The sequence below is a fragment of the Rhinolophus hipposideros genome (assembly GCF_964194185.1).
Source record: "Rhinolophus hipposideros genome assembly, chromosome: 9".
NCBI lineage: Eukaryota > Metazoa > Chordata > Mammalia > Chiroptera > Rhinolophidae > Rhinolophus > Rhinolophus hipposideros.
Genome location: NC_138055.1, coordinates 36793755 through 36813082, shown reverse-complemented (window position 1 = coordinate 36813082; position 19328 = coordinate 36793755). Strand labels below are relative to the sequence as shown.

General features: G+C 33.4%; 1 protein-coding gene across 2 annotated transcripts in view; it reads left to right on the top strand.

The window, feature by feature from the left end:
- DNAI7 (dynein axonemal intermediate chain 7) overlaps positions 1-19328 on the top strand; it is a gene marked incomplete at its 3' end in the record, with an annotated part of 66340 nt that overhangs the window by 1310 nt on the left and 45702 nt on the right. The window contains exons 2-6 of one of the 2 annotated variants that reach the window (XM_081059252.1): positions 1763-1780; positions 12425-12509; positions 14027-14118; positions 16054-16155; positions 17002-17139. In XM_081059252.1, the coding sequence (XP_080915378.1) occupies positions 1763-1780; positions 12425-12509; positions 14027-14118; positions 16054-16155; positions 17002-17139 (435 nt within the window). The remainder of the gene's footprint in view (positions 1-1762; positions 1781-12424; positions 12510-14026; positions 14119-16053; positions 16156-17001; positions 17140-19328) is intronic. The other variant, XM_081059253.1, reaches the window with a different exon arrangement.

Sequence of the window (19328 nt, the reverse complement as noted above, 5' to 3'; positions counted from 1 at the left end):
ACACCTGGAATACTTGTGAAAATGCAGATTCCAGGAACAGACTAGGGCTACCAAGTAACAAAGTACCACAAACTAAGTGGCTTAAACAATAGAACCGTATTGTTTCCCAGTTCTGGAGGCTAGAAGTCCAAGATCAAGGTGTTGCCAGGGCTATGCTCCCTTTGTAGGTGCTAGGGAGGGATCTGTTCAGACCTGCCTCCTAGAATCTGGTAGGTAGTTCTTATCCTGGCTTGTGGCAACATAACTCCAATCTTCACATGGCATTCTCCCTATTTGCATGTCTGTCCCAATATCCCCTTTTTATAAGGATACCCGTCATATTGCATTAGAGGCCCACCGTATTCCAGTATGATTTCATTTTAATTTAACTTGTTACATCAACAACAACTCTTAATTCCAAATAAGGTAAAATGCTGAGGTATTAGGGGATAGGACTTCAACAGATGAATTTTGAGGGGACCACAGTACAACCCATAATATCTACTGAATCACAATGGGAAGAAAGTGAGGGTGTATACTTTTAGCTCAGATATATGCATTTTTATCCAAGCATCCCAGGTGATTGTTATGTCTTCTGAACTTTGAGCATGATTAAACTACCTGATGCTCTTATGATTTGCAGAGAGGTGAGGATGTGTACCTATCTCAAACATGTTTCACATTAAAAGCACTAGTGAGAGATGACAGTTTGCCCATCTTTAAAATATGGCTACTTAAGAACAGGGGCAATCTTATTTACATACTCAGCTGTATAGTACTTATTTCAAGGTAGAAGTATGTTAACTATTAATTGATAGCACATATGATAATAAAAATAGAACCCATTTGTAAAAATTTTAAGAGAGCAAAGTCTTTTCTATTCCTGTCTATATCATCTCCAGCATCTTAGAGCACCTTGTGTGTAAATCATTAATAAATATCTGTTGAATGAATCAATGAAATATATGAACTTTTTAAGAAGATATAATCTGCTGTTGGTCAATTTTATTATTTATGTTTTACACAGTGATAATCTTTTGTTTTGAACCAGTAATTTCTCCTTTTAAATCTTCAAATGTGGAACCTGCGTAATCTTAGAGTCACTTGATTTTCTACAAATTCCTTACCAGAAATCTAATGGGCACGTAAATCAGATCAGGAAATTATAAGTAGTGTAACTGAAAAATACTTGCAATTGTAAATATTTATTAAAATACTGTGCTTTCCAAAATAATTTCCACACATTGCTAAACAGAATCTTCATAGCTTTGTCTGCTTTAAGTAACTGGTTCTCTTTTTAATAAAATAAGCAATCTAATTTTGCAGAAAGATTATTTTTTATGAGATCATTCCCACACTTTCAAACTTGACATTAATACCAATACTTAGTCATGACATTGTTCTTTGGAACCCTTTAAACTAGTGCCTTTCTGAGTGGCATTTTGTTTAGTGATAGGGCATTTCATTAAACAGGGATCATTGGGGGTTTGTCATAAGAAAGAGTGTAAAACGTAATAAAAAGATGCTTCAGTGGGTGAACTATTTTATTCTAGTTTTTCCTAGACACTCTTCTAGTTTTGTCTGAATTCTTTTTTAAAAGACTTTATTTTAAGATAATTTTAGATTTACAGAAAAATTGCAAAGATGAAACAGACTTCTCTTATACTCTTTACCCAGCTTCTCCTAAATTTAGCATCTTACATAGTGATGGTACTTTTATTAAAATATATATGTATCTGAATTTTAAAAAAATTATCAATTCTTTTGTTTTTCCAAATTTTAGGGTCCCAAAGCAAAAAAGGTAGGTAGAAACTATTTTCTCAAAGTAGTTTTATAACCACTGACATAGTACAAATAGAATTTTAAAACATTTTTCTAGTTAATTTTATTATAGTTTATAAAGTTTAGTAATCTTATTTGTAGACATTAATGCTATTTAAATCATGAAATAATCCTTTACAATAACAGAACGTATTTCAAATTTAACATAAAAAGATATTTCTAGTTTCCCAAATAATTTTAAGAATAGCCTTTGATTGTCACTTGTGTCTTTAAGGCTTTTTATTACTGGTACACTAGAAAATGTTGGATTAGGAACCCCTTTTATCATTCCAGATAACACATAATTTAATTACCAAACTTGTGACTTAAAAGTGGTATTAAAAGTGGTTTCAATCTGTCACCAGACAAAGAATTTGTAATATTATTGACTATATTCCCTACGCTGTACCTTACATCCCCATGACTTATTTATTTATAACTAGAAGGTTGTACCTCTGAATCCCCTTCACCTGCTTCACCTGCCCCCCAACCCCTACCCACTCTGGTAACCACAAGTTTCCTGTATCTATAAATCTGTTTCATTTTTTCGTTTTTCAGATTCCACATATAAGTGGAATCATATGGTATATTTGTCTTTCTCTGTCTGACTTATTTCACTGAGCATAATATCCTCTAGTTCCATCCATGTTGTCACTCATATTTGTTTTTAATGTCCATAGCATTTGCACAGTCCCTCTCACATAGTAGAAATTCAGTCACGATTTGAATGAAAACATAAAACCCCATTTACTTTACCATCACTTAAAAACTTGGACTTTGATTGTTTAGATGAAATGTTTATTTAAATGTGTATTCAATTAAACGTTTCTTTAAGAAATACTGTTGAGTGCCTTCCATGTTTGCTTCTCTTAGTCCCTTGAACCAACTACCAACCTGATACTATTTTGGGGGCTTTGGATATAAATTTGAACACAATTTATGGAGGCTCTAGACACCTTCTTATGGGGGAAGTATTCTGGAGGGCTTCAGTGATTTGTATATGGGTCGACAGTAGTTTATTGGTTTGTGTGGACGTTCGTTTTTGGCTTTAGATTGTGAAATCTTAGAGGCATTGTTTTAAATCTGAAAACTCATTGTTTCTAAATGACTTTGGTGCTTAATTGTGTATGAATGTATGCTACATAAATCTTTTTGGATTATTTTGTTGATACTGTTGTTTCCTTAGAGAATGGTGAGATTCATCTTATGAAATTTGAAACAAAACTTAAGAAATCACTCACTTTTAATTATTCCATTCTGAAATATTATGGTTTGGGGATGAGGTGGGTCTGTAAAGTGAATTTACAGTATAGTTAGGAAAACATTGAAAGAGATATTTTATTCTTTTTGACTTCTTAAAGTCTTTTTAAGGGAAAAAGTAATAAACGCACATGGTACAAAATTAAAATAGCATAAAAATAGAAATTTTCCACTTACCCAAGACTACAGGAACCCCTGCATGTTTTTCCATAAATTTTCTAAATATTAAAGAGTATATACATACATACACATCCTTTTTCTCTCTACATATGGGAACATCTTGTACCTTCTATTTTTCACTTAACAATTAATTCTAGGGTACTCATCTTTTCCCATTTTAACATTACTGAAATTGAGATGTGTCTTATGGTCGATAGTATCTTACAATCATTATAGTCTTGGATTGACATCCATTTCTTCCAGAAAGGACGTTTGCTTCTGTCAATCACATGGACTTACTATTAATACTAACCTGCTTGAGAGTTTTTGGACCACACTAATGATGTGAGTCAGACTGCATATCTGCATGAACTGGCTTGTGGTTTAAATTTTCAGGGAATGTTTTTTCTTCTTTCTATTTATTTTCAGTATTGAGATATGCAAGTTTCCTTGCTGTACCTTTCATTGTTGTGGGTTCATTTGTCTTTATTTTTAACTTTATGCAGGTATCTCCTGTTAGACTCTCATCTTGGGCATTTCCTTCTTTGGTAGTAATAATTTAAAGGTACATCTCATATCTGATAACATCATAGATTTGATGGAATAAGTATGTTGTTTTGTTTTGGGACATTGAGATTTTACATCACTACTTTTCATAGCTGCATCATATTCCATTAAAAATAAGTACAGTGATTTTTATGTTGTCTTTATTTTTTGCTATTGCAAACAAGGTAGGAATGAAAATCCTCACATATAAGCCCTTTCAAATACTTGGAAGGATACTTATTTCATTAATTTAGCTGTGTTCCAGGCATTAAGAGAATGGCAGCAAGACAGTCCCTGCCCTCATGAAGCTTACATTCTGTTTTTTTTTTCAGCTTTATTGAGATATAATTGACATAATATTGTATAAGTTTAAGATATACCAAGTGATGATATGATATACATATGGATTATGAAATGATTACCAAAATAAGATGAGTTATCACATCCATCACCTCTGTGCCATTGTGTGTGTGTGTGTGTGTGTGTGTGTGTGTAGAACATTAAGATCTACCAGCTTAGCAACTTTTAAGAATACAGTACAATATTGTTAACTGTAGTCACCATTACTGTATACTAGATTCCTGTAACTTAATTCATCTCATAACTGAAATTTATACCCTTTGTCCAACATCTGCCCATTTCCTGCATCCCTCAGCCCCTGGCAATCACCAGTTTACTCTCTGTTTCTATGAGTTCGGCTCTTTTAGATTCTATGTATAAGTGAAATCATAAAGTATCTGTCTTTCCTTAACTTATTTCACTTAACATAATGCCCTCAAAGATTCATCCATAGTGTTGCAAATAGCAAGATTTTCTTCTTTTTTTTTATGGCTAAATAATACTCCATTGTATATGTTCTTTTTTTAAAAAATCCATTCATCTGTGGATAGATACTTAGGCTGTTTCCATATCTTGGCTATTGTGAATAATGTTGCAATGCACATGACAGTGCAGGTATCTCTTCAAGATGGTTATTTCATTTTGTGAAGTTTACATTCCATCTGGGGAGGGGAGGGCAGAAGATAATATAATTTCAGATAGCTTTGAATATGCAGAAAACTAAGAAATAGGTCAGTGAGAAATGGGTGATAGGGGATAGTGGTGATGCTATTTCACGTAGGGGTGACTAAGGAAGTAAAATTTGAGAAAAGACCTGGATGAAGCAAGGAAGTAAGTCAATAATTGCCTAGGGAATGGCCATTGTAGTCAGAAGAAACAATTATTGAAAGTCCCATAGTTGGAAGTGACCTTGTAAGAATACCAGTATGATTAGAATAGAGTGAGGGAGGTAGAAAGTGAGATAAAAGGTGGGGGTGGGGAAGATAAGTAGGAGCCAGTTCAAGGCCAAGTAGGCCAAGGTGAATTGTTTGGGTTTTATTCTGAGGATTATGGGTTGCCTGGGAAAGTTGTAAGCAGAAGAGTGATGTAATATGATTTACATTTCTAAAGGGTCAGTGGAAAACTCACTCTAGGAAGCAAGAGTAGAAGTAGGAGGACAAGTAAGAAAGCTATCGCAGCAGTCTTCACACTGAAATGACCTACTTCTAGAAGTAAAGTGTGTTCTCAAAAGTACACAAAGATTTTCTAAGGATACAAGTACACAGATAGTTTTAATGAAATCGATTTTCAGATCATTCATTTCCATATTTAGCATTTCCTGGGGAAAAATCTATAGCCTTGAAATTCGGCCTTTTGCCATTGCATTCTCCACTTTCACAATTACCCTTTTGCTTTACAAAACCACGGCATACCTTGCACCCATTCTAAATCATACTGTTGTTTATTGCCCTCAGGCCTGGATTATAACACTAAGGGACAATTCAAAACATAGATGTTGGCAAAGCTTTCTTGAGTCATGGCACCATGGACTCCTTGTTATTGTCTTACAAGTCTTTCTGTAAGTGGTGAAATGTGGTATTAGAAGTATTGAGATATTCTGAATTTCTTATAGGTTGTAGTGTGGAGTGGTGGGACTGGTAATAATTTCTGTTTATTGCCCATGAGATTATTGTCAAACGATGATACAAGAAAATCTATCACAATGTAATTTATTGATAAAACATCCAGAGTCTAAAAATAACAAATTTTTAATGAAGAAATATTAAAGGTATCAATAAAAATCTAAATGAGCTGAATATTTTTACATGGACCTTAAAGTTGCCTTTGAAACTTCATATAACTTAAATTACTATTATTCATTGCAAAAGCTAGGAAATCATACAGGACTATAGAAAGGGTTAGAACACCTGTTGCACTATTGAACGATCCATCACTGCATTTACATCAATATGTGTTTTTTTCAGAAACCACTGTACTCCATAAAATACATGAAATAGCGGAAGACATTGATTAGGTTGTAGGGAAATTTTATCTTACAGATTGATGAATACATAGATGATTCAACCTAGTCCCAGTTAATTTATGACTGTTCTTCCAGTGCAGAAAATGGAGTTATTAATGCATTTTTGATATTGGAATTCTTTTTAGGAATATAGCTTGTGAAAAGAGTTTTATAGAAGTTGGTATTTTTTTTAATTGACTTTATTTGAATAGATTAAGAATGGTGCCCAGGTACCTCTCTCAGCATGGAACTGTAAACAGTGGGCAAAAGGGGGGCCTTATTTCTTGTTCACATCTGTACTTTAAATCCTATTTTAATTTAGGAACACTATATTCACAAATAGGCTTTGCTTGCCTAAAATGTGAATCCTGGTTTATATGGAACATTCAATGTTGCCCCTAAAATAGAAATGGTGTTAAGTTCAGGTTAGTAAAATTGCATCTTTTTAAAACAATGTGTGAGGAAATGAAAATCAGCTCGTATGTGGCTCATAATTTAAAACAGGAGGTACCTTGTCAAGAGGAAGCATATTAACACATTTATCTGTACTGAAGAATGAAGTCACACTGTCTCTGAGAGTAACTGTGATGAGGCCTATTGGATTAACTTTGAAGGCTGGACTTTGCTAGTTAAGTAATAGTGGACTTTTTTTATACTTTGAATGAACTAAACCTGCAGCTTTAAAGTTTTGATCAGCTTAATTAGAGCAACTGGTAAGATAAAATAATTTTATCAAAAATATTTTTATTTTTTCCATTTCCAATAATATTGGCCTTAATATATTTTTTGAATAAACCTTTATGCTGAAAACAAAGAATACTGACTAAACTATATAGATATAGATCAAAACTATCACCTTGATGCATTTAAGAGCTGATAAAATAGTAAGAAATTAATGGAAGAAAACATGTGGTGGCAGGAACCAGAGAAATAATGGAAGCACTAAAATTGTTTTTATCCCTAAGGGCATTTGCAGAACTGGGCGAAACTTAAACTTTGGTCTTAACAGTAATAATGGAAAGACAGTGGAATGATGTTTTCATTTAACTCAAAGTAAACAACTACCAACTTAGAATTTTGTATCAGCTTAGAATTTTGTATCAGCTTAGAATTTTGTATGAGAATTTTATATGTGACTACACTAAAACCATTGAATTGTACACTTTAAATGGGTGAATTGTTTGGTATGTGAATTATATCTCAGTAAAACTTATAAAAACATACATGACAACAAAATGTATAATTTGGGTAGGAGAAGGATAAATTGAGTTAAAATGGTCTAAAGTCCTTTTACTCTTTGGTAATAGGATAAATGTATTCATATATTAGGTAGTACATATGTTGACTTTCTAGGATAGCCATTAAAATGACATAAATGGAGTGTATAATTTCCAGACTAGTAGAGGGAGAATAGTGGATTGAAAACAAATAATCAACTGAAAAGATATCAAGAAAGACTACAAAAAGAAGGCCAAACAACACCTTAAAATCAAAAGAGAAAAATTGTCAGATTGGATAAAAAATAAAATCCAACAATAATCTTTTTATAAACACTATCTAAAGAATGAAGATACAGAAAAGTTGAAAGTAGGATGATAGAAAAAAAGACACGCTATGCAAATACTAGAAAAATGAAGCTGGTATAGCTGTATCACTGTATTTCCTCGAAAATAAGACCTACCCCGAAAATAAGCCCCAGTTAAGATCCTCAGCCAGATGGATGCATTTAGTACATTATGACGATGTTCCAGAAGAAGATGACATGACTGTATTTGAGTAAATGTAGATAGTTGTACATGAAAAAATAAGACATCCCCTGAAAATATGCTCTAATGTGTCTTTTGGAGCAAAAATTAATATAAGACCTGGTCTTATTTTCAGGGAAATACAAATAAGACCCGGTCTCATTTTTGGGGAAGCACTGTATTAGACACAATTGACTTTAAGACAAAACGCACTTCTAGAAATAAGAGAGTCATTTTGTAATGATAAAGATTTGACTAACCAAGAAAATATTTTAAATATGTAGGTACCTAATTATGAAGCCTTGAAATATACAATGCACAAATTCAGAGAACTAGCAGGAGAAATAGACAACAATCACAGTGGCAGATTTCCTCTTTCAGTAATTGATAGGACAAGAATTAAAAAATCAGTAAGGATTTAGAAGATTAGAATAACATGATGAACATTTAGAAGTTTAGAATAACATGAATAACAGATAACATTTAGAACATTGTACCCAACAACTAGAGAATTTTAAGCACACATTTCCCCCAAATTAAAAGTATAGTGTGACATAAAACTATTCTCAAAGTTCAAAGAATTGAAACAATTCAGGTATTGTAACCTTAGTGAAATTAAGCTTGAAAAATCAAAGAAATCAATTACAATATAAACAGGAAAATACAATATGCTGGGAATTTTTTAAGCATTCTAAAGTGGGTCAAGAAAGTCAGAAAATATTTTTAATATAATGAGAGTCAGAAAATATTTTTAACTCAGAAGAAAAATACTTCAAAATTTGGGGAATGTATCTAAATCAATACTTAGAGGGAAATGTGTAGCTCTAACGACCTATATTAGAAGAAAAAAGATTAAAAAAGGAATGAACTAACCATCCTTGTTAAGAAGTAGCAAAAAGACTGTACACCTGAAACTAATATAAAATAATATTGAATGTCAATTATTTTGTATATATATATTCGAAATATATTTCAAATATAAATATTTCGTATATATATATATATATATTCACAAGATTTAAAGTACAGAATAGGGAACAGAGTCAATGGTATTGTACCAGCTGTGTAGAGTGTCAGATGGATAGTGGACTTGTTGAGATTATCATTTTGTGAGGGGTGTAAATATTTAATGTAAATGTCTAATCGTTATGTTGTTTTGTACATATGAACTAATAAAAAAAGAAGTAAGAAATAGAATAAAACTCAAAGGATAAGGGAGTAAATAATTAAGACAAGTGCAAAAATTAATAAAATAGAAAACATGCAATAGATAGGATCAATAATCTCATATCCTTCAAGTCTTCACTCAAATGTTACCTACTTGATGTGACTCACTCTAACCATTCTGTTTAAAATTCCTTCCCCAGCTACACCTGCAGTCTGGAGTCCCCTTGCTTTACATAGAGCTTTCACTTCCTATGATATTTGATAATTTATCTTTAAATTTTGTTTATTGTTTTTGTCTTTCTCTTCCCACTTGAATATAAGCTTATAAGGGTAAAGATTTTTGTCTGTTTATTGATATACCTCAAATTCTATCACATGTTAGACTGTCAATATTTCTTAAAACAACTGAATGAATAAACAAGCTACAATTTATTTCTTTGAAAATACTGATAAAATTGACAATTCTCTGGTAAATTTTATCAAGAACAAAGGCATAAATAGTCAATATTAGGAATGAAAAGGGAGACATGACTTTAACAATAAATGACATTATTTGAACAGCTTTATATATCAATCAATAAATTAGAAAATTTAGGGGTGGCCGGAGAGCTCAGTTGGTTAGAGTGAGAGCTCTGAACAACAGGGTTGCGGGTTCGATTCCCACATGAGCCAGTGAGCTGCACCCTCCACAACTAGATTTAAGTCCAACGACTTGGAGCTGACCGGCCCTGGAGAAACACACTTGTTCCCCAATAAAAATTAAAAAAATATAGAAGTGTTTCAAGTATATTATATTAGGATAAGATTCTGTGAGGGAAGTGGAATAGAAATATGAGTTTAAGGAGAAAAATTATTAAAATTTTTATTAAAGAAAAATTTATTCATATTTTAATTAGTATTGGCCATTAAATCACCATAGTACGTAGATTTCATTGGATATATTTTAAATAATGATTGATACATTTAATAGTGATGTAAAAGTTTTATTTGATACATACTTGAAAGTACAACATTTACAGCTATTTAAGCTTGTCGTGAAAAGTTTTCAATGCCAACCTAACAATGTGTGAAGGGGTGCGTAGTTTTTCAAAATTCTTTTAGGGACTATATGACCAAATAATTTTAAAAGTTACTGATCAACTACAGCTGAGGAGGAGAAGCCAGAAAAGAAGTCTGAGAAGGAGGGACCTGTGAGAGAAGAAGCAAAATCCGACTACTAACTTAAAGGCCTAATGAAAATATTTCAGGAAGGAGGAAGAAAACTTTGTCAAATGATGATGAGAAATGAGTAAAATGAAGGCTGAATGGACCATTGGCACTGTAAGCATGGCCATCTTCAGAGTTCTTGAGTTGAGAGGTTTTAATAGAGCAATAGAAATGAAAGCCTCAGTGGGCCATACACAAAATGGGGAAGTGAAAGCAGTGTGAACTCCTTTTAGGCAGTATGATATAAAGGTGACAGAATTGGAGCAAATGATGGAGAGGATGTGAAATCTAGGGAGGGAGAAATTTATGAATAACCAAAGCTGTTAGTTGCAGGAGCCAAGTCTAAAATAAGCAATAAGGGATAAGATCCAGTATAAAAGTGGCACGTTCAGCCTTAAATAGAGGAAAGTATATACAGTTTATCCACTGTAATGGGAAGGAAGGATGACAAAGATGTAGGTAGATTCAAAGATTTGGTGTGCTAGGGAGATTATTTTCTCAAAGTTTCTAATGTAGAAGAGGTACGGTCAACAGCTGAGTGTAAGAAAGGAGATGATTTTGGAAGTTCGAAGAGTGAGGACAATGCGATAGTAAGAATACTAGCCGGTGCTTAGTCTATTTAAAACTTGTGCTCATATAGTTGAGCTCATGCATTTTTCTCTGGCAAGGTTCAGCTGCTCGTATTGCTAGCATAGAATAAATGGAGAGTTGTGTTTAACTAGAACGAGGAATTTCCCAGCTGAGCTCCTCAGAGGGAGGAAAATATGAGAGGTAGTGATATGTGTTAGTGATTATGGTAATGAACTGCGAAATCTAACCAGGGTAAGGAAGAAGTGAAGGTATGAGGGGGTTGATGAATAATGAAAAAGTGGTAGGGCTATGGCCTGGAGATTCCAATGGACCATCCTGCAGAAGGTGAGCCAAAAAAGTGAAGCTGGTAATCCAAGAGTATATATCCCAAGGATTAATGAATCACTCTTGATTTCTATATTTAGATGATACTCTTCTCCTTCTATACTGTTGCCTTAGGGAAAATGAAGGGGAGGTGGTTATTACCAAGATAGTTTTCAAATCTGTACTCTATAGCCCTGATCTCTTGGCTAAACCTCAGTTTTCCAATTTTAATGCCTACAAGCAATGCCTGAATGCTCCAAGAATATTTCAAACTAATTATATTTAAACTCTTTTAAACATTTTCTCTTATAAATTTACTTGTTCCGGACCACCATTCTTATTTTTCATTCTTTTCTGACTCCTTCCTCTTCTTCTTACCCACAGTTAGATCATTATCAAATAAGTTATCTTATAAAATATTTATTGAATCCATTCTCCTATCTGCATTTCCATTGTCGTGATTTTAACTATTATTAATAGTAACCAAAATGGTATCCTCTTTATAATCATTTTTTCCCCTAACACCAGGTTAGTTTTCAAAATTATGTTCTTAATAGCCATACCCCTTCTCAAAAACTTTTAGGGGGGTTCCATTTCTTTTAGAATAATATACAAACTCTATGGCATAGGCTTCAGTCATTTTTTTCTATTCTCATTTCCATCATTACCTCTTCTTGGAGTTTTCCCAGGGCCCACTGATCTTGTTGGCCTCTTCAGTGCTTTCTGAACTCCACGATTTATGCATTCATTTCCCTCTTTTTGGGATATCTTCCCCTCATATCTGAATGTTAAAGTCTTTTGGACATAAGCTTAAATACTATCTGCTCTATACAATTGTACTTGATCCCAGCTGTTGAAAATAATTTATCCTTCCTCCAAACTTGCAAAATAACTGTCTGCTAGTCATAAAAGATGTCTTTAATTTTTATAGACATGTTGCTGTATTAAAACTGTGTTTACATATGTTTTCTTTTAATTCTTACAACAATGTAATGAGGTTATATTAAGCACCATTTTGAAGATGTGAAAATTTTAAATGAGAATTACTTAAATTGTATATGCTTGTCACTATTTTTCTTACCTTTGAATAATATATGTGCGTATTTTTCTTAGTTGTTTTCATGTTTTGTCCTCAATGCACTGAGTCAAGGCTTTGCACATAATAGGCGTTCTTATTTGAATGAGTGAAAGACTGGACTTAAGGAAGCAAAAGTGTTTTTCATAGTTACTATTTGAGGAGTATGTGTCTTTAAGTTATTTGGGTGCATGTTAATAGCCTCTCTTTTATGTTGTGGCCTTTGTTAAGTCTGGCCATAAGAAAAAGAAAATCACCAAAGCTGAACGATTGAAACAGCTACAAGAGGAGGAGGAGAGACGCCAAAAAGAGGAAGGTACAAAGTACACAGTGATACTATTTTCATATCCCACTAATACTGACAACTAACACTAGGTAGGTATTTCTGTAATCCAATCAATATTTTTAAAAAGAACCTTTAAAATTATGTTTCAAATTTAACCTGTTTCATAATACATACTATCATTTAAAGGGTACCTAGAAAGTTATTAGTACATACGAAACACTTTCAGCTATATCATGAAATGGAGTTGCCAGATAAAATCCAGGATGCCCAGTTAAGTTTGAATTTCAGATAAACAGTGGGTGACTTGGTGTAATTTACCCCATGCAATATTTGGGACATATTTAAACCAAAGAAAAGAAAAGAAAAGAAAAGAAAAGAAAAGAAAAGAAAAGAAAAGAAAAGGGAAGGGAAGGGAAGGGAAGGGAAGGGAAGGGAAGGGAAGGGAAGGGAAGGGAAGGGGACAAAGAAAGAAAGAAGAGAGAGAGAGAGAGAGAGAGAGAGAGAGAGAGAGAGAGAGAGAGAGAGAGAGAGAGGAGAGAGAGAGACTGAGAGAGGAAAGAAAGAAAGAAAGGAGGGAAAGAGGGCTGGAGGGAGGGAGGGAAAGAAGGAAAAAAGAAATCCGTTATTTATCTGAAATTCAAATTCAACTGAGTATCTTTTTTGTGTTAATTTTGGAAAACGTACTTGAAGTGATCATATTTATTGGTGAAATTAGGGGCATTGGTGCTGATTGTGCAGTAAGAATCCTGAAACTCAAATTCATTAAATATGGGAAATGTATACTAGGAGGAAATACACACAGATGCTTACATTCTTATAGTATAATGATACTTATTTGCCAAGTTTAAAGAGGACTTTCATTTGTTAAAAGAAATCAATTAAAAATAATAAAAATAGTTATTTAAAACACCAAAAATGATTTTTAAAGTCTGAATAGTTCAAGTGGTTGTAGCTTTTAGCATTAAGAACATCTGTGCATTAAGAGTCAGGTTTTAAGTCTCCAGGTTCCATGCTGATTTTTTTTATGTATAATCATATAAATCCTTTTTAGGTGACTCATGATAAGAATAGAACATCAGGATATAGATCTTGGAGAATGCTTTATTGGGATAAATGCATATTCTTCAACATAGGTATCATGTTTTTTAATAGTGAGAGCAAGAGAAGATTAATTGCTTTGATAATGTAGATACCACAGGATTATGAATTATAAATCTTCTGAAGTTTACCTCTCCTTAATTACCCATGATAGAGCTGTTATTTTTTATTGGCTAAAATCATTACTGAATTGTTATAAACTTTTTAGAGAAGAGAACTATTATTGTGGGCCTATTTTTTTTGGCCAGAAAGTTTGAGAGTCTTGTTACTTTTTTGAAAGAAATCTAGCACTTATCTTATTTCTACCACATAATAAAAGTTGTGACTTCTATTTAAAAAAACCTCCACCATTACATCTTGCAAATATTTGAGGTAACTTGAAGGAGTTAAAAATAGATTGATTTAACCACTGAGAAAAAAATTGGAAAAAAAATTTTTTTTTTCTTTAGAGGAAGCCCGTGCGAAATATGAAAAAGAAGAAATGGAAAAGCTTGAAATACAACGAATTGAGAAAGAAAAATGGCAACAACTTGAAGCAAAAGTAAATAAATATTAATGATGTTATTAATAAAGACAAACTATGTGGCTATCAGATCTGTTTGGCCATTTAATGTCATTCTCCTCCAGAAACTACCAGTAATATTTAGACCTATATGAACTGGCTTACCTCATTTCATCCTACCATAAAATTGTGACATTATTACCCACATTTCACAGGAAATTGAAGAACGGAGAAATCAAGCTAGGTCAGAGCCAGGAGCTAGACATAAGACTCTTGCATCTGAGCCCGTGCTTGTAACCATTAAGTTATTATACTCAATCTGTTTTGTAGATAATTAAACAACCCCCCCCCAAAAAAAAAAATTCAAATTCTACCTCTCCTTTTTTAGTTTCACTACTCTTTTTCACCAGAATTTTTCAGATCAGTAGTTATAAAATATTTTCATCTCAGGAAAAAAAACACCTCATTACTTTTAATATATGAGCTTTTGTTTATGTGGACTCTATCAATATTTACTATAGTAGAAATTAAAACTGAGAAATTTAACGTCTATATTAATAGACATTAAAAATGGTTAAAATGAACATATTTTAAAGAAAACAACTACATATTATACATATAATATATTATTGAGCTATAATTGACATATAACATATTAGTTTCAGGTGTACAGCATAATGATTCAATATTTGTATATATTGTGAAATGATAACCGTAATAAGTCTAGTTAACATCCATCACCACACATTATATATTGTTTTAAATTAGGGAAATAAATGGCTTGTTTATATTTTAAAAATCTCTTTAATGTCTGACTTAACAGAAGACAACTAGATTCTCATATCTACTTCAGTAGGCCATCTGTTACAGTGTTGTTTTGATTCGAGTATATGAAGAAAATGTGTTCTCACCCAGATATGTAGTTGGAAAAGGAGGACTATTATAATATTATAGCCTTTCAGATAATTTTGGACGTTCTTCTTTGATACTATACAAAAACTCAATAAGTGGTAGTTTCTTAATATGGAATCTGAAATCAGATCAATGAACTTTATATATACTCTTTTACACTAAAACATTGATCTATATTACACTTTGAATAGGTCTTGTCTTCCTGCACTATTCTGCAATATCATGTATTTGTTGGTTGGAAAAATTTGGTTCACTGCATTACTTGCTTCCAAATGTTGACCCATTTTTATTATTCATTATCAAAAAAATCACCAGCATTAATATCGCCAATCGTATCAGAAAAGTTTTTAAGGATTGGGAAACTGTCCAACTCACAGTGGTAGATACAAGTTTTCTAAAATTTGAAATTTTATTTGAAAAGCTTCAATCTTATCATTGGCAAAACACTTTAAATTGTTTCCTGGAAGCGACATGCTCAATTCATTCAGTTTTGAGAGAATATGTGCCAAAATACTCAATAATTGCACGAGTATTTATTTCTGAAGGCATATTGTCCTTTGATATGCAGCAGGCGTGCTTTATTTATAACTCCCATTTTATCACACATAATATTACACAGACATATACTTAAAGGTTAACATTTAATAAAATTAATAATTTTCACTTCTTCATCAGGTTCCTTCTTATGTGAAACTGGCTGTTTATTATCCCTTGCCCCTGGAGAATATGACTGCTCATACAGTTTGTGCCTTGATTTACACTAAGTCGCCAGCAGTTTTACACCGTTTTGCACCAGCAGTGCAAATGTGTACAGTGTGAAAAAGGCAAATAATGTCTGTATTATTATGAAAATAGATTTGACCTCACAGATCCCAAAATAGCCCTGGGATCCACCAGGAGTCTGCACACCACTGAGATGAAACCTTTTGGAAATATCTGTTAGATTCAACTTACTTTTAGTATTTATTCTGAAACCAACTACTTTGCCAAGTAAATTTTCGAAGCTACTTGTAAAACACGAAGCTGAATTATAGAATAAATCAATGTATCCCTGTGCAACAGGATCTCAAGAGGAGAAATGAAGAACTTGAAGAACTTTATTTATTAGAGGGGTGTTTTCCTGAAGCAGAGAAATTGAAACAACATATTAGATTGCTTTCTCAGGTAAGACTGATTTTTTTTTTTTTTGAGTTAATACTTTGAACCACAAGAGGGAGTTATAGTCCAATATCCTTTTTAGTCACACGAAACTTTAAATTTGTCTATAAAAAATCTTTAATCTGACAAATTGCTTGTAGCAAAGTAAATCCTTACAGCTTTGTAGAAAACTATTTGTCAATAATTAGATCTTGGAAATTTTTAGATCCTATGACTCTGATTTGATTTTTGGAATCTATATTGAGGAAATTATCTTAAATTAAAATATAAAAACTTTGAGTTTAAGGCAATATAGTGTTGCTCAAAACATGATTACTTTAGAAACAATATAGGTGATTATCAGGGGGGAAAAAAGGAAAAATTGTAATAATATGGCAAAAGATGATCATACTTTTAACCCAAAAGATTGTGAGTACAATATGATTACAAATGTAGAATTTGCATACACTAAAAAAATGAATGGAAGGGCTCATACTAAAATGCCAATGGTGATTAACACTTAGTAATAATTTGAGAAGTAGAAATTAGCCCAAGTGTTGGCTTTCGTAAATATAGGAGCTATATGATTACAAAGGAAAGCAAAATAGAACCAACTCATAAATGCTGTTTTAAAAATTAAAATATGACCATAGATAGAATTAGTATTTTGAATTATTGAGGTTTATAAGTTATTTTGATGAAGAGGAATTTGGTTATTTTAGAGATAACTCAAGTAACTTAGTTAAAGTCATAATATGTTTTTTGCCTAATTGGGAAAACTAGGTTATGAGAATTTGTACTTAAAAAAATAAGTAATTTAATCTTTGGTTGAATTTTCATTAGTGTGAACCTTCAAACATTTTTATTCCACAGTGGAAACACTACATTGAATGTGATGGGAGTCCTGATCCTTCAGTATCCCAAGAAATTAATACTTTCATTAGCTTGTGGAAAGAGGAAACAAATGAGACTTTTGAGGAAGTGATTGCCAAGAGTAAACTAGTTCTACATGTAAGTACTTAAGTATTATTACATAATTTTAAATTATTTAAATTACAAATTGATTCTAAAAATAGAAATAAATAAAGATGATATTTTCCAATTAATAACATTACTGCTTCCTTGGCTAGGGAGAAAAATATCTGCTAATGGTTTTCTTTTTTTTTCAACTCCTAAAAACTTCTTAACACCTTAGATAAGGTCAACAAACATGCAGGTGAAACATTAACTGTATGTGTGTCTTAATTCAAGCAAAAAAAGTTAAGTTGCATCCATTTATGTAGATAACTTGGGGGGAGTGCATAATTTTATCCTCAACCGGCATTATGCACTATTCAGTGATTCGGTACACATGTTTTTCAGTGTTAACTGTGTGCCAGCCACCTGCTCTTTTAGGCCCTGGAAGTAGAAAGATGAGTAAGACTAGCCTACATTCTGTTGCTGTAAGTAGAATGGATAGGCTACCCTGAGGAGCTGCCACTTTACAAGGCACTTAAAAATGAACGAAAAAAAAGTTTAAGTGACATATAAGTCCATTGCCTAGTTCAAAAGAAAGTAAGGGAAAATCATGGAGGCCATAAAACAATTCAGAAAAGTGGGCAAGTGTAGAAGGCAGTGGTTTCCCAGAAAGTACCTGTTAACCCCTGGTGGCGTAGCATTGGTTTAAAGGGCCATCAGAAGACAAAGCCTATGGCACATGCAAGGAGACAAATGCATTAGAGACCTCCTATAATGCTGGGAGCCTAAAAAACGTGTGGTGGATAATAGGGAAAAAAGGTGCTCTGCAGAGTCAGATGATAGGAATTTGTTTGGCTCACCTTTTACTTAGTGAAGGGAAAACAAAAATGTCTCTTGAGGATTTTTAATCACAAGTGGGTCAGAAGTTAGACTGAACCAATTTATCAAAATACAGCACAAAGATAAAGAGGTGGAAAATGTGAAAGAGCAGTTAATGTATATGTATGATTGAGTAAGCAGGACTAAAAATTTATTGCAAAGGAGTACTGGAAGGAGATACAGAAGAATGAGGAAGAGACAGTATTCAGAGATAATGACTAACAATTTTCAAAACTGAGGAAAGACACGAACCTTCAGCTTCCAGGAATACGACAAATCCCAAGTTAGGATAAATAGAAAGAAATCCACACTTAGACCACACCTACATAATATTACAAACTGAAATATTTATGCCTTTTGTTCTAATTCCTCATCATATTTTTGTTTCTTGTCACTGCGGTTTACTTCTCTGTCATGTTGCTATTAGACGGCCTAACTCCAGACCCAACAGAGCACATGACATGCATTGCCTAATTTAATCTGGACAACAAGCTTATGACATTCATTTCACATATGAAGAAATGTAGATTGCGACTTGCTTACACTAAGTCCCCTATGAGACCTTAGATTGACCTTCCTCTGACTTTCCAAAGGCTCCAAAGAGCCTCCCCTACACTGTGAGGTATTTGGACCCCAGTGGATTTATCATGCAGGGTTCTCGCCATTGAACACACATCTCTCTGCCAAGAAGACTGCCATGGCCTGATGCTGGGCCAGGAATCTGGTGCTTGGCAATTAGCAGGGCAGCAGCGGGAAGCAGCTCGGGGGTTCACCAGTGATGAGCTGCAAGTGGTATCTTCCTGTTACGAATGTGGGGTACAGAATTACTGGAAATGAATAGTAGGGGAGACGAAACATAACAGGAGGCAGAAGAGGAGAGGAAACATAGCAATGGTAAACTAAATCAGGAAGCCATAAGAACAGAAAGTACTGGATAGCAGTGAACCTGTGGTAAAAATCAAGTTCCAAATATCAAATTTATATATTTGACAGACTTTAAGATAATGCTTACTATGCTGGGCTTTCGAAATAGTAACTTGCTGACTTTTCATAATAACTCTATGAGGTAGCCACCATTATTCCCATTTTACAAATTAAGAAGTCGAGGCACAGAGACATTGAATAACTTGCTCAGGATTGAAGCCCAGCCTCTGGCTTGAGTTCATACTACCCTATCCTATGATGCTATACTATCTGTCGTGCGGGGTGTCCGGCGGGGCGGCCTGCGGGGTCTCTGTTCCCGCTCCCCACATAAGAACGCAGGACATGGTGAGGCCAAAAAGGAACACCCACGGAGCCATAGGTAGGGAAGTCATACCGCTATGGTCTCACTGGAGGCTGGCTTTACACGACGTGCGATCTGC